This window comes from Eublepharis macularius, chromosome 1, assembly GCF_028583425.1.
Source record: "Eublepharis macularius isolate TG4126 chromosome 1, MPM_Emac_v1.0, whole genome shotgun sequence".
NCBI lineage: Eukaryota > Metazoa > Chordata > Lepidosauria > Squamata > Eublepharidae > Eublepharis > Eublepharis macularius.
In genome coordinates, this window is record NC_072790.1 from 116,278,248 (window position 1) to 116,294,663 (window position 16,416).

A 16,416-nucleotide genomic window follows, 5' to 3' on the forward strand; every position below is an offset into this window, starting at 1 on the left:
TATTCCGTCTTGGATCATCTGAATAAAGTGTTGGAACACATACTTTATTCAGCGTACCACTGACCGTATTAGTCTGACCTCATTTTTCCTATGTAATACTTGAAGTTACACGTACCCACAGAGGCCATATACAGATATACATAAAGTTGGATCCTATCAGCTTTACTACAATCATGCTATTGAAAACTGCATTAGTAAAAAGTTATCTGCTCATCTCTGGTGTCAACAATGTAGATGGAAGTATTTTAATTGTATGAATGCTTGTTTAACTGCATATAAGAAATTAAAACTATTATTGAGTTCTGGTTCTTCCCTATTAACATCAAATTTTACAATGAAGAAATAGGTTATTTGGCTAACCAGATAACATTTGAGAGCTTTGTCAAAGTAGAAGGAATATTGCCTTTTGAATAGGTAATCGATTGAAAGAATAAGACCAGCATTTTATCAGTTTCTTCAGATAAGACATGTTGTAATAGCACTTCATAATAAACTAGTAACAAATCCCATTGTGGGAAAAAAGGGGAGGGCAGGCAGGCGGGCTCAGCTCCTGATCCCCACCAGGTGAAGGGGGACAGGCATTGCCACCTGCTCTGCGCCTAATCCCAGCTGGATGAAGGGGGAGGGCATTGCCACCTGCTCTGCTTCTGATCCCTACCAGGTGAAGGGGGGAACGGGCATTTCCACCTGCTCTGTGCCTGATCCCGGATGGGTGAAGTGGGGTGGCCATTGCCGCCTGCTCCACGCCTTATCCTGGCTGGGTGAAGCGGGGGGGGGGGGCGGGTTGCCGCCTGCTCCATGCCTGATCCTGGCTAGGTGAAGGTGGGGTAGGCATTGCCCCCTGCTCTGTGCCTGATCCCAACCAGGTAAAGGGGAACAGGCATTGGTACCTGCTCCATGCCTGATCCCAGCAGGGTGAAGGAGGGTGAACATTGCCACCTGCTCTGTGCCTGATCCCAGCCAGGTGAAGGGGCAGGCATTGCCTCCTGCTCCATGCCCGATGCTGGCTGGGTGAAGGGGGGACAGGAATTGCCACCTGCTCCATGGTTTTATCGTCACTGACCAAAAGTGGGGGGGGGGGGCAGTTGGGTCTTGCTGCCTCTTCCCTACCCTAATCACTGCCTGGTGATGGCAAGGGGTGGGAGAGAGGGACGGGCCACCTTGCCTACACTTCCCCCCACAGTGCACTCTTCGGTGGTATGGGCTTCCTTGCCTGGGTTTCCCGCTGCAGTGGCACCCTCTGGAGGCACACCAGGATAAGAAGTGAGTTGTCAGGAACACGGCTTGCCTTTTCTATAATAAGATATTGGCAGCATCATTTAAAAACCCCATTATGAAAACTTCATATTAGGAATGACACCTGGAAAGATTTCTAATTTGTATTCATTAATTTTAAATTTTGAACTAATATGGACCAACAGGATATTTTCAGTCAGAAAACTATCAAGTATTTTACTGCAGAAATGACAAACTCAAAAGAAATGGTGTTGCTCTAATAGTGAGGTGAGACAGCACAAGCAGACGAGAGCTATAACACAAAGCCTGACCAATTAATATCAATCAGACTTCATAGAAGGCCTGTTAACATAATGAACATTCAAGTTTATGCCCCAACTACAGTTGCTGAGGAGGAAGAAATGAAAAACTTTTACGCAGGTGTCCAAAAAGAAATTGATCATACATATAAACAAGATATGCTGATTATTATAGGTGACTGGAATGCAAAAGTAGGAGATAAAGCAGAATCAAACATGGTTGGAAAATATGGACTAGGATCACAAAATGAAGCAGAAGAGCGACTCATAGAGTTTGTGAAGCCAACAACCTGTTCATTGCTAACATGGTTCAGGCAACCAAAAAGGCAATTGTATAAGTGGAAATCATTGGGTGGCCAATACAGGAACCAAATAGATTACATAATTGAAAGTAGAAGATGGAGAAGCTCTATTCTGTCTGTTAAAACAAGACCAGAGGTTGATTGTGGTACAGATGATGAGTTGCTAATATCAGAAATTAGAATAAAGCTGACGAGAAGTGCTAAAAGAATCATAGCGCTTCTCTAAGTAGTATTCCTGAAGAATTTAAAGACCATGTAAAGGACAGATTTGCTGTGCTAAGTTTAATAGATCGTGAACCAGAAGAACTATCAGTTGAAACCAGAGATATTATCAAGGAAGAATGTGCAAAGACTATTCCTGCAGCCAAAAGAAAGGAGAAGCCTAAATGGATGATTAAGGAAACTATTAAAATTACTAAAGACAGATGAGAAGCAAAAGCAAAAGTTGACAGAAATAGAGTTAGAATTCTACATGCAGCTTTTCAGCAACTTGTACACAGAGACAAAGAAATATATTAGAATAACCAGTGCAAAGAAATAGAAGAAAACAAAAAAGGAAGATATTTATATACTCTATATGGGAAATCAATAAAAATGTAAAAAAAAAACAATGAGAAATGGGTGTAGTAAATAAAATACATTCTAGTATATATAAATGCTAGGCTATCAAATGAAGTAAACAATTATTTAGATCACATAGACAGTGTTTCTTAATAATAAAGCGGTAGAGAAATAAGTAAAATTTAATATATTAATTTACTAAAATGCTGAAAAACTGATGAAAAAAGCTGATAAGAAAGCTCAGTGTTCTGTTTCTTGAAAGAGATCAACAGTTTATAGACTACACATTCAAAACATTGCACTCCATTTAGATGAGTGTATTTTTAAAGATACAGAAGGGCAGAAGTATGTGGTGTATTTTCAGAGTGGGAGTGAAACCATTAGTGTGAATACTTCTGCACTTAAGATATGCAGGAAGTGAGTGGGCAATTTTATATTTCAGGTGCATGAGGTATTTGAAAGCACCACTGTTTTAAAAGGTATATAAACCTGTCTTATTACATTATCACACTGGCTGTAAGTTAGTTAACATATAAATAAACATACATGATCAATATGCCATAGGGGCTAAAGCACTGGATTTTTGGATTGAGAACATTACTGTGACATTTTGTTAACCTTTTTCTTGAGCTATTTCCCTAATAGAACACCCCACCCCTTCTTATTTGCCCGTCTTTCTATTTTTTTTCTCATTCTTTCTCTTTGGCAACATCCTGTGTAAATTTCATTTTCCATGTAGGTACTAAAGGCATTTAATTGATCGGCATGATCTGACTAACTTGTAATCAGTAATTATACCTACAAGAGGAGGGTTTTTTGTGGATGATACTCTTTCATTAAAAATTTTGCGAATGACTGTTTAATAAAGAACATGGGATAGTAGAGTTTCAAAATATAATTTTTTGTAGTGCAGGAAAACTTTCTGGGTTATACGCATTAGCCATTTCCCCTAAACTATTTATAAAATGACATACTTGAATATCACTTAAGAAAAGTTAAAATCCTTGCTTAATGAAAACCTTTATTCCATTATTTTCACGTATTCAGACTTTAAAAGCACAACAAATAAACATGACACTTAAAAGGAGCTACCTGCTAGTATAATTCTTTTAAAAAACAAACAGCCTAAAATAGATGGAAAACAAATATCAGAAAAGAGTAAAACAAAATTTCAGGGCATACAAATAACATCTCTTCTTCCTTCCAGAATCTGACAGAGAATCTAATATATTCAATGATATGTTCGATTCCCTTACCTGAATAAATGCCTTTAAAATGTGATAGAAACCACACAGTGTCTTTCCCATTCTTAGGACTTCTCTACACATTGAGCTTTATAATTTCTTTGCGCTTATTTATACTATACCTTATTTAAGATTCAGGGTAGCTTACAATGGTTTGTTTTGGTTTAGTTTCGTATGGCTTATATATGAAGCCATGGTGGTTAAATGAAGCATCATGATCTAAGGCAATATGCCTCTTAAGAAAGCAATAGAAAGCTGTTTCCTTTATGGCCTAATTGTAGCCTTTCAAGAGACATTTGGTTATGTGAAGCAGCATGCTGGCATAGATGAACCCTTGTTTTGAAACCAGCAGGACTTTCAACTCTATGTTGGCAGGTTTTATGAATGCCTTAGGTAAAGAGTTATATAGTATAAGAAATGGTGTTTGCATTCTAGATAAATTAGAGCTGTGGCTATTGTCCTGTCTGTGGATATCTTCCTTTTACATGCCTTTCAGTTCAGATGTGTCTAGTTTGACTGTTCTATGAAGTTTGCCAAAGACAGAAAGCTAGTTCTGATATTGTAGCAACGTGCCCTAGAGTTATAAATAAATTACTGGTGTTCAATCATAGAAGCATCCACCTCACTAATTTTAATATTACTATTTCCAGAGTACCAACAGAAATGTGATGCTTTTGCAGATTATTTGAATTTTAATAGAACATTTTAACTGTTACTACTTCTTTGATGGTTGCTTAGTTGCTGGCATCTTTTAGAATTGTATATGTGTATGATCAAAGATTACAAACTAGGTTACAAATCACGCAGTCAGAGCCTGCCCCAGTGACTTTTTGGGTTTGTGAATCTCTCAACAATCCCTTCAAATAGCTCTGTGCATTTACTGCTTGGATGGAGGAGTCATGTTGATGTTTGCCCTCTTTCTTTAAAAAAACCAGATGTGTACTAAATAATTACTATACTAAATACTAAATTAATAAAGAGAAAAGGTTCACAAAATAGTGATGTAGCACAGGGAATGTTGTGTTGGCACTCATACATTCCACTATAACAAAAAGGCCAATAGGTGCCCATGTGATACTTATACAATTACATTTTACTCCCAGTCACCATATCAATAAATATCTAATCTGAAATTTGTCACAATGTTAAAAGAGAAAATATGAGTGCTTCGCAAGTGCAATATACTAGGGATGAACCCTGGAAAAATGTGTTTGTTTCAAATACAAACAATTCTGTTTCCTATTGAGTTATATTCCATTTTTGTTTTTTCTGAATGGAACATTGCCAGTTCACATCTAATCCATTTGTTTGTTTCTTTTGTTGTTATGAGTTTCAGCTCCATTCTATGCAATGAGTGCTTCCAAGCTCTTTAGGGCAGCTATTTTTGCAATTAATGATACCAAAATCACACAAAACACAGTTATCCCTTTAAACCATCAATCCATCAAGTTTGAGTGCACAAAACAAAGGGGTTCAGTGTTAATGGACCCCGAAGAATACTTTGGGAAGATGTCAAGGTTAGGCGAGTGCTGGGCATCTGCATTGGGCACACTTTTCTTTTTAAAGCTTGATGCAGATAATTTGTTTTTAAATAATGTTTTGGTGGATAGATGAAAGCAATCATAAGCAGGTCTGCTCAGATGTAAATTTCATATTATTCAATAGTGCTTTGTTTGATCAATGGATTGATTGACCATTCAAGTGCTTTGATAGGGGTAGGGAGACAGACGAGTGCCAGGGCAGTGTCATAAAAAAAATGCACATTCCCCCTTCTGAATGTTTCCAAATCTGATAGGCTGGGAGAGGTCTCCCCTTGCAAGAACTAACACAGTTGGCAGGGAGACAGTGTCATTGCCTGGGTGTAGCACTGAGAAAAAAAAGTTGCATCCATGTACATTGTACACATTTCCCCTTCCAACAGATTCTGCAAAAAAAAGCAGCACTAGTGCACATTGCGCAGTTCCTGCTCTCCGCCCATACCTTAAGTAAGGGCTTGCCTCTCTCCCCTTGGGATCTGACTGGTAATTTACCATTGAGTAAAACAAAATGCTTTTGGCTCAGTGCCTGCGTGCCTGCCTGCTGCTGCTGTGCAGTAAGAACTGAAACAAAACACATGAACTTTTTGGTGGGAGGGTGCCATTATATCTTGGTTTCCTGGATTCGGTTCTCCATTTTGGGTGCAGGAGCACCAAGATAAAAAGTGCATCGTTGCCAATGCAGCCTCCAGATGGTGTTGCTATGGTGGGACAGGCAGGTGAGCCGGCCCATCCATCTGGAGGGCTCCACTGCTGTGAGATGGCCAGGCGAGCCGACCCATCTCTCTGGAGGGCACCGCCAGAATTTCAGGGGTGCTAGCTCATCCCTCCAGGGGGCGCTGCTGCTGCAGGGGGGAGGCTCATCTCTCCAGAGGGTGCCACAATGGTGGGACTCCCAGCATTCCTGGGTTTTCTAGGGTCCATTTTTTTAAAACAGGCTCTGTTGCTAGTAATAACATATTTTGTAAACCTCTCTGAGTGGGTGTTTAAGTTGTCCTTGTATAAATCAAATGTTATTATTATTATTTTGCACACACACCCCTTCAAATGAACAGACAAAATATTACTGAAGAAATAATGAAGTTGGTGAACAAAAAATAAGCGATTATGTATTTGTTTTGAAATAAATTGAGACAGTTTAAATATGTAACCACTTGCTCTCTAACAATTAAAACCAATCATATAAGTGGTCTTATCTAACATAGAACCAGAGTGATTAAGAATGTCAGATTTGGATCTGGGATACTGACATACAAATGCCCACTCTGATGTGGAAGCTCGCTGGGTGATCTTGGGCCAGTCACCCTCTCCGTCTAATTTACTTCTTAGAATTGAGAGGATAAAATGGGATGAAAGCAGAATTTTGTAAGCTGCTTTAGGTTCTCATTGAAGAGGAAAGTTGGTATAAATAAAACAAACAGAAAGTGTGAAGTCATGCAAGGTGACAAGCTAGAGCAAATAATCAGAACTGACAAATAGATGAAAGGTTATATGTGCCAAACATACAAAAAATATATTTCTACTTTTGCTTTATGAAATGAACCTACCTCTTCTAGTACAGGGAGAATGCAGTCTTTCAAGCTATACAAATCTCTTCATCAAGCAAAAGGACAAAATCTCCAATTCATCATTATAAATAGAACAGGGTTTTGTTACAAACAAATGTTTTAAACACTTCAGATAGTTAGTGCTTTGCAAACATGCAATACATTGAGAAGTCATAAGCATTAACACCTTGTCTCCAGTTTTTTCATATGCACATACATGTTACTTGCATTTTTCTGTAAGGGATTTAGAGAAGTTTTCATATGCAAGCCATTATTAAAGATCAAATGAAGGATTTAAAATCTTATTTAAGGCTAAGAAAATATCACGAAGTGCTTTTGCTACTTGTAAAAAGCAAATCAAGCAATTAAACTTACACTTGTCTTAGTGGTCTTTGCTATCCAAAAATAGAATAATACCTTGCATTCAAGTAGGAGACAGCTGGCCATTCTGATTTAGAGATTATCTTAATGAAATAAACTTGGCTCTAAATAACCAGAATGTACAAGATGCAAGTGATTAGTTACAATTCTGGTTAATAGGGAATTATACATTTGTATACTAACTTGATCTAAAAATGATGCCTGGAGCAAATGGCATTGATGAATGTAAAATGGAAACTGGAAATAGTTTTTATTTATTTACTTGGTGTGGCAGAGATAGATGGAGTATAATAATTGACATCAGCTAGATGCAAACATATAGTGGAGCATGGGTTTTAAAAGTTATATTCACAAGGTTTTAAAAGTTATATTCACATATAGCTTTTAAAAGCTCAAAACTTGAGCTTTTCTGGGTGGAAAGGCAGTTAATAAATGTTGTAAATAAATAAATAATGTGTTTTTAGTGTAATTTTTTAAAATTACATTTAATGTGTTTTTAATGTAATTATTTGTCTTGTTTCTCTTTTATATTGTAAGCCTCCTTGAGCTCTTCTGGGTGGAAAGGCAGCAAATAAATGTCGTAAATAAATAATAGATAAATAAATAAATAATATGTGCTGGATCTCGCTCTCCAGGTGCATTGTACATCTGTTTGCTTTGCTATCAAATTATCAGGCAGAAAAAATACTTCTAGGGGAAGGTTTCAATAGGTGAAGATAGATACTTGTCCAGGACTCTTTGTTTGTATTTCTCACTTTGCAGAAATAGTTCTGGTGACTCGCTGAGCATGTACAGCCTTGTTCTTATTGTAACTGGCCTTAAGATTTCCAGTGGAAATGCATTTACTGATTCAAAGATCTGTTAAGAAACCACATCCAGATGTTTCAGCTAACAGATTGGGGATTGAGTGGCAACAATTAGAAAGCTTTGGATACGTCGGTGTCGTTCTTTGCTCTTTGTTAGCCTCCAGTAGAGCTTCTGCCAATGGAATATGACTCCTGGTGTGAGGAGCACAGAAGAACACCTATAATGGTTTCCACTGCAACAGTATTATAATTTCTGCAGTCTCAGCTTTGGAAGAGACTTTGCACAAGTAACATGAGGTGTCGAGTATCTGCTTTAGCTTACATTCAAAAGTTGCATATTAAAAGATCGATCTTGGATCATCTGCACAACAGGCAGCATCTAAAAGAGTAGTGTTGCTAAACCCTTCAACAATATACAGGTTTCTCATATAAAGCCATTCTGCTGTTCTCTCAGTGCTGGTAGCGGTTCCCCATGAACTTCTAACACCGTATATTTTTAAGAGTTAGCCTTGAAAATTTTATTGGTAGCTGTAGAGAAATGCTTTCTTCCCTGGATTTCACCCCAATATTTCAACCATTGAGACTGCACTCTGTGGGAACCCATCTACAGAAACAAGGGTCCACAGGTTGAGTTGTTAAACCTAAGCACAAAGCATTTTAGTGCTTACATATGCTAATAGCACTGGCCAAAGTAGGACAATGGTTTATCGTCACGCATCCTAAGACACAAAAGGCAAACTATGTTGCCGATGACTCACTTATCCCTGTGCAGGCAAGGATAAGAAGCGATCCGGGGACAAAACAGTTTGCCTCCCCGACACCACCTCGGGGCATCCAGAGGCTGTGGAAAGCCCTGACATTGCTCAGGGCTTCCAGAGGCCTGTGAAGCCCTGGCCTAGTGAGGGGAAGGCCAGGCGGGGTGGGCCTGTCCCTCCCCAGGCCGCCGCTGTGGCAAGAAGGCCAGGCCAAGCTGGCCATCCCTCCAGGTTCAAATGGGATGGTCGCTGCAGAGCACAGGAGCACTGCTGGAGTAGCGCAACAAACCCTGGAGTGTTCCTGCACTCTGCAGTGGGCCAATTTCAGCCCCTTTGAGACCAAATCAGGCCCATTGGGGGCCAAAATCTGCCAGCTGTGGAGTCTAGGAGCATTCCTGGGCCTGACGCACCACCCCAACAATGTTCCTGCTCTCCATTTTCTAGCAGCAGCGCAGCATTCATGCACTCCATTGCAGTCTTTATTTAATTTCTGTTTTTTTCTTCTAAGTTTTCTTCATAGTTCCATATTTGGTTAATATGTATATCCACTTACTTTTGTTAAGCTGAAAAATGCTTGAGGCTGTACATTGCTCTTGGTCTAGGTTTATAGCCATTTCTCCAAAATAGCATTCCACTACTTATTGAGTGCAACCTCAATAAGTAGACTACGCCATGTCCACTAGGAAAAGCAGGAAATTTACAAAGAAGTAAAAGTTCTTATTTGCAGACCTTTTTGGGAAACCTTATATGAGCAATGATGTACAAAATCATGTAGATTCCTTTCTGTTAGAAAAACAGTATAATTATGTTTTCATGAACTGTTATGTCTGCAGGAGAGTTTGATACTGTGCAGAGCCCCTCAACACCAATCAAAGATCTTGATGAGAGAACATGTAGAAGTTCTGGGTCAAAATCAAGAGGCAGAGGGCGGAAAAATAACCCATCACCCCCTCCTGATAGTGACTTGGAGGTACGTCCTTTAAGACCTTCAATTACAGCTCTAATGTGAAATTAAGGCTTTTTTAGATGTAAATCAGGTAAGTGGTGATACAAAATATTCTTAATTTGATCCGTTCCTGCTAGATGAATTTAATGTGAAGCTGTTTTCCTTGTCAATGTGATTTTTATTCTAGCAGGCTATAAAACATGTCTCTCACTACAATCTTATGCTTGTTTACTAGGAAGTAAGTCTTTGTGAATTCAATAGACTTTTTTTTCCGACTTAGAGGGGAATAATATGAGACAAGTTACCTGAGTTTTAGTGAACAAACTTACACGTTTCCCATTAGCCCTCTGTGTACTTGATCATGCAGTCACGCATCTCTTGATCCCATGGACGAATGGGCATGAATTTTATCCCAGGTCTTCCAAGATTGGGGGTGGGGGTGGGATTTAATCTCATATTACATACTGTCTTTGCTCATTTGGATGGGAAGGGGAAGGCGTCTGGCTCACTCCTCCAGGCACAGCCATGATGGGGCTACTTTGCCGGAGGGCAGTGCAGCAGGCAGACTGGCCAGGCACAAGGGCTCACAGCTCCCTGCCTGCTCACACACTTGATAGTTTCCCCACTAATATAACCTGCAGCTGAAAACATGACAAAGGAACACATACATAAGTTTATGACAGGTGGAAGTGTCTTTTCACACAGCTAAAAATTTGTGACCATTTGCAACAATTAGGGGAGGGGATGGTATAAAAGAAACAGGGAAAGGATGGCTATAATACATGATTCAAAAGCGTTGATGTCTTCTAGAAAAGCAATATGTAAAATGCTTTATCCAGGATTTTTTAACTCTGGAAAGGGAAAGAGGGAAATGCCTCTGTATGTCGTTGGTCTTCTGTGCAATCCTACATTGGGGACTGCGCAGGCACAGGCCAGCCACAGAGAAAGATTTTCAAGCTCTGAAACATTAGGGATTCTCTCCCCATTCAACACTCACGCATGGGATTTTTCTCAACGAAACACAGCGTTGCTGGGTGGAGCGACCCCTTATCCCTCAGTTCCTTTTTTGCTGCCTCTGAGGAAGGTTCTTCTGTCAATTCCTCTTCTTTTCTTCACTCTGGACTCATCTCAAATCTCAATCGGTTGTTCAATAAAAGCAAGGTTGTATATAGTGTCTCAGAAAGCACTTTTTAAAAAGAGTACAAAATGTGACACCAATATGCCACATACTGATGAACATGAGCTCTGCCTTCGTTGTCTAGGGGAATCGAACAAAGTCTCTGCCCATCAGCACTGTCAGCATTTCACTCCAAAGACAAGGAGTGATTGGACCTCCCTTCAGAAGGCAGCAATGTGGGAGATAGTGCTGTTGGGTTCTGACAGGCCAGCTGTAAAGCCATCTGCCGAGCGTGGACCCAAGCCCCGATCCGAATGACTGTAATCAGTTCTGAAAGCTCATACACTGGATCCAACACAGAACTGTTCACCGGTTCCAACTGCACTACCTGTTGAATCCTGCCTGTCCCAGGCATCAACACCTGTTTGACAGCTAAAGCACAAGGTGGATACTGCTAAGCACCAATTACCAGACCAATCCAAATGCACTGCATCGGAACCACCAATGTGAAAGTCGAACTTGAAAGCTAAGCATCCCAAAAGACCAGTCTCTGCTTCGCATCACCGTCACCACCACTAGATAAACATAAACTTGATGTGCTAGGAAGAAAAATGTATTCCTCTGAAGTCCTCAACTTTCAAATAGCTAACTATCATGCTATAATTTCCTACAACCTGTTCCTATGGGAACGTCTTTCTAATTGTGTTCAGGACATACCTGAAGATAAAAAAAGCACTTGTGAGAGTAAGGTAAGGGCACTAGGCTGGCCAAGCAACAGATGTCAGCAGGCGAACATGCAGCTGACTTCTTTGCCATATCTATGGCTTTTTCAGTAGTCTACGCCATTGCTCTTGGCTATGCTGTACTGCTCTACCACAGGATAAGGAAAACAAGATTGAGGACTTTCCATTTGAGGGTAATTTCCTCTTCTCCGAAAAGAACAATGACTCCCTGCAACAAATAAAGAAGAAACATCAGTCCATCCACTCTCTGGGGGTCATTGCTCCTCCACAACAACAACAACCACCATCCAAGTACCTATACTAGAGCCATCACCTCTACTAACAGTGCTTTTCAAGGTATTAGTACCAGCCATACTAAACTCAACGAAGTTACTCCTCTTAACCTCGAACGGGGGAAAACAGCCTACCAAGGCGAGATCGAGAAAGCCTCAACCTCAGTCTCCAAAGTCCTCTCCAGGACAGAAGCCGCTATTCTGATTGACTGTTCTGCAACCAACACATCCCTACTCCTTTATGGACAGATTAACTCCCTTCATTCCAGTTGGGGCATGATTGCAAATGATTCCTGGGTACTCAAAGTTGTTAGTCAAGGTTATTTCTTATGCTTCTCAGAATTAACCCTATTATCCCCACCAGGGAACACTTCAACCTGTTCTGCTAAGGAGCTCTATCCTACAATCATAGAGCTACTCGCCAATGGAACCATACAAAGGGTACCGGAGGAGGACCCCTCCCTGGGGTTTTAAGATACTCCTAGTGAACAAGAAGAATGGTGGAATCCATCCTATCTTGAATCTCCATGGTTTGAATATGTTTATTAACGTTGAAAAATTTCGAATGTTAACCCTAACCAGTGCAATACAGTATTTAGAACCAGTTAACAGGTTTGCTGTTATTGATCTTAAGGACACATACTTTCATATTACCATACATCCTAAGCATAAGAAATGCCTCAGGTTTTTGTACCAAGGGGAAACTTTTCAATATACTGGCCTCTTCTTTGGGTTATACTCAGCACCACGAGTATTCACTCAGTGTATGGTTGGTGAGGTGGCTATTCTTAGGTTTAAAGGGTGTTCTGTCTGTCCATACCTAGATGATTGGCTTTTTCCTTTCACCCACTCAAACCATCCAGTTTATAGGGGCTAGGTTTGATGCTTACAGTAGGGGGAGCCTTTTTACTACTGGACGGGGCAGGATCCCTCTTAGCCCTTGCTCTCTGGTTTCAGTCTAACCATTTAGAGGCTACTTGGACCAGTGTGGTCCCTTTCGCTTGTCTTCATATTAGACTCCTACAGAACTGGTTCCTCATACGCTGTGGCCCAGTCAAGGACTCGCAAAAGAGGAGGCTTTCGATCCCCAGATCCATAATCAGATCACTTACTTGGTCGTCACACAAGAAGAATCTCCTTAGGGCTATACCCTTTGGAAATCCTGCTGTCAGACATCTCCATTATCACTGATGCTTCCCTTATAGGTCGAGAAGTGCATTGTGGAAACCTCTCCTCTCAGGGTACTTGGTCAGACACAGAGGCAAGTATGCACATAAATGTCCAAGTATTACAGACAATCCATTACTCCCTTGCTTCCTTTGCAGGTCTCTTACGCTACAAAAGAGTTCAGGCACACACTGATAGCATAACCATACTTTACTACCTAAACAAGCAAGGGGGAACTGCTTCAATGACACTGTGCCAAAGCTTCAAAACAATGGCACTGGGCCATTCAGAACAATGTCCTCCCACAGGTGATACACATAGCAGGCACCACAAACAACAAGGCATACTCTAAACAGAGTGTTCAATAACACCACGAGTGGTTGATCAACAACAATGATGTACATCCCATATTCCAGAAGTGGGGATCCCCAGATATGGACCTCTTTGCAACCTCCTCCAACACCAAAGCTAAAACTTTGCTGTTTCTACAGTATTCTATTCTTTCTATTCTACACTTTCCAAACACCACAAATACCCAGAGTGTTGTGCAGAATCCATCATTTCCAAACACATTGTATCCTTATCACACCTTTCTGGCCACTCAGAGACTGTTTCCCAACCCTGTGGAACATGTCCCAGGGCCAATGCATACACCTACTGGATGTTCCGGACCTTATACATAGAGACCCGATCCTCTACCACAATGTATCCATCCTCAAGCTCTCAACATGGCTACTATCCCCCAAGCCTCCTCCTCCTCCAGAGATGTAGTCCAAATCATACTGAATTCATGCAAACCCTCCATAAGGTCCTCTTACAGGCATAAGTGGAATTGATTTACTTTCTGAATAGCGCCCACTACATTCTCTCCTTTTTCGTATCCACTAACTCTCATCTTTGAATATCTGTTATCACTACTAAAACAAGGATTGTCTGCTGCTTCCATTAAGGTCCACCTGGCAGCCATCTCTGCATTTAATGAAATGATACATGGCAAGAAGTGTTCTCGCACTACACATCTAAACAATTTCTCAGAGGCCTAATGAACGCTTCCCCCCCTCCCCCCAAGAACATCCCCAGTACCTCAGTGTCTTTAACACATACTAACACAGTGGTGTCTTTAATGCATACTAGCACAGCTCACGCTGCCCCTATTTGAACCACTGACCCACTGTGCCCTCTCCTGGAAAGTAGCCTTCCTGATAGCTCTCTTAGAAGAGATGGAGAGTTGACTTTTCTCTCCTTTTGTACAATTCTTTTCAGAAGAGGTAGTTTTATACTCAAGTCTGAAGTTTCTCCCCAAGATAGTCTCCAGATTCCACGTACACCAAAAGGTTGTCCCACCTGTACTTCTTCCCAATCTGACTTCTGAATCAGAATGTTCCCTTCATTAGTTGGATGTAAAGAGAGCTTTATTATATTATTTACACAGAACAAGGTCTTTCAGAAAGTCCAAGGCTCTTTTTGTCTGTTACTCAGGACTACAAAAGGGCCTCCCACCGCTAACCAGTCTCCTTCTAGGTGGATAGTGGCAGCTATTAGGAAGTGCTATGCTCAAGCCAGGGTTCCTTGTCTAGTAACGATCAGAGTTCACTCCCCTAGAGCACAATGATCTTCGGCTGCTCATCTCTTGGAATCTTGCTGCAAGACATCTATCAAGCCGCCCCCTGGTCCTCAGCAAACACCTTTATCCAACACTACTCCATAGACACAAATGCCAGAAGAGATGCTACAGTTGGGACAGCCATCCTTCACTCGCTGTTCCCATAGACATCTCATATCCTCCTACATTGGTGAGTACCTTGCAATACTCATGTGGGACTGCACAGGAGACTGATAACGAAAACGGGTTGCACTTACCTGAAACTGTTGTTTATCTAGTGTCGTCTGTGCAGGCACACATTCCTTCCCTCCTACCTGTGAGAGTCTCAAGTTTCATTTCCAGCAGCTTAGGGGAACTAAGGGATAAAGGGACGCTCCACCTGACAATGCTGTAATTCGGCAGGAAAAATCTCACACATGTGCATTGAATGAGGGGAGCGCCTCTACTGTTTCAGAGCTTGAAATTTTTATCCATGGCGGGCCTGCACCTGCGCAGTCTCCAATGTGTGCCTGCTCGTAAGACACTAGATGAACAACAGTTACAGATAAGTGCAACCCTGTTTTGCCATGATTTCAACCAAGTAACTCAACTTTTACAAAAAGCATTCTGTCAAACAAAGGGCTAAACCAAGTGGTGTCATGCAGTCTTTGATGATGCTCTCTATTTCATCCCAACAGAATGGAAAGTGTGGGGAGGCAATTAAGCAGACTATCCCAAGGAATAGCAGGGTTTTTAAATTGAGGGGGGGGGGAGCTCATGTAAGAAAACAAAATGAAAGTGGTTTGTAGTCACTACAGCTTTTAAGAGAACAGAGGAATACACTAGAGAAGCAATGATGAAATTGGAGAAATTGACTACTGCCTTCCCAACAAGAAGCAGGAACAGAACAAAACTGATGCTTTCCAGTAGTGACTCTATAGTTGCAAGCCCAAACATTTTTCAGATGCATCCACACATCCAATACCATGCAGACTGCCCTGAACCCGTTCTCAGGGAGGGCAGGGTATAAATTTGATAAAATAAATAAACTCATGCTCTGCATGGGGGAAAACCAGCACATGAATGTGAAACCACACATGAATTTGTACACTTGTTCAGACTTACGTAACTCGTCTTGTGTGTTTCCCCTCTAAGTCACTTTCAGATTGCGACTGTAAAGTATATGCATGCTTATTCTTTTGAGGGAGTGGTTCTTTTTTGTAACAGTCTTTTAGATATAGTCTTGGATCCAAAAAAACACAGAAGGGTACGATGGGAGTTTACAGAAACAAACTTTACAAAACTCCCTTTCCAGTTGTAACTGTGTAGGGCCATCAGTAATTCACACATGAAGATCAGAAAATCTTTGGAAATGATGCATAAAGCACAGAAACTACAATGGGAACAAGAAATTGCTGGCACTTCCTTTTCTACAATGCAAGATCTCATGTAGAAGGAAATTTCTAATTTCTCTTTCCTCTGCAGCAGCTATAATTCAGGATCAGACGGACAGGCAAAGATTCTTTCTTTGTACTTGCTTCTGTTCATGGTTATTCAACCCAAGACATAGTTTTTATGCCACACAATTAAATGAATTAATGGAATTTTATTTTACTTTCAGAACTGATAGCATACTATTCTAGATTTTCAGCCCACATCAAACAGAAGACATATCTTTGGATCCAGTACTATATTTTGTTTGAATATTCCATTGACTTCCTCTGTTGTATTTCTTCAGTACTTGTACATCAAGCTATCCATCAGAACATAAAATCCCCTTTTATTTTACTGTGTAATATTTCCAAAATTTAAAATTAACTTTTCCATATATTTTCAAATGTTAATATGGAATAATATATACCATTATATATACCATTAAATATACTTTGTACTATTAATGGCACTATTCGTTTGCTTATTCTT

The 16,416-nt window shown here is 40.5% G+C and overlaps 1 protein-coding gene across 1 annotated transcript in view; it reads left to right on the forward strand.

The window, feature by feature from the left end:
• Positions 1-16,416, forward strand: part of EYA4 (EYA transcriptional coactivator and phosphatase 4) — a 236,115-nt gene that overhangs the window by 170,040 nt on the left and 49,659 nt on the right. Inside the window, exon 12 of the mRNA XM_054978088.1 lies at positions 9,500-9,636. Coding sequence (XP_054834063.1) covers positions 9,500-9,636 — 137 coding nt within the window. The remainder of the gene's footprint in view (positions 1-9,499; positions 9,637-16,416) is intronic.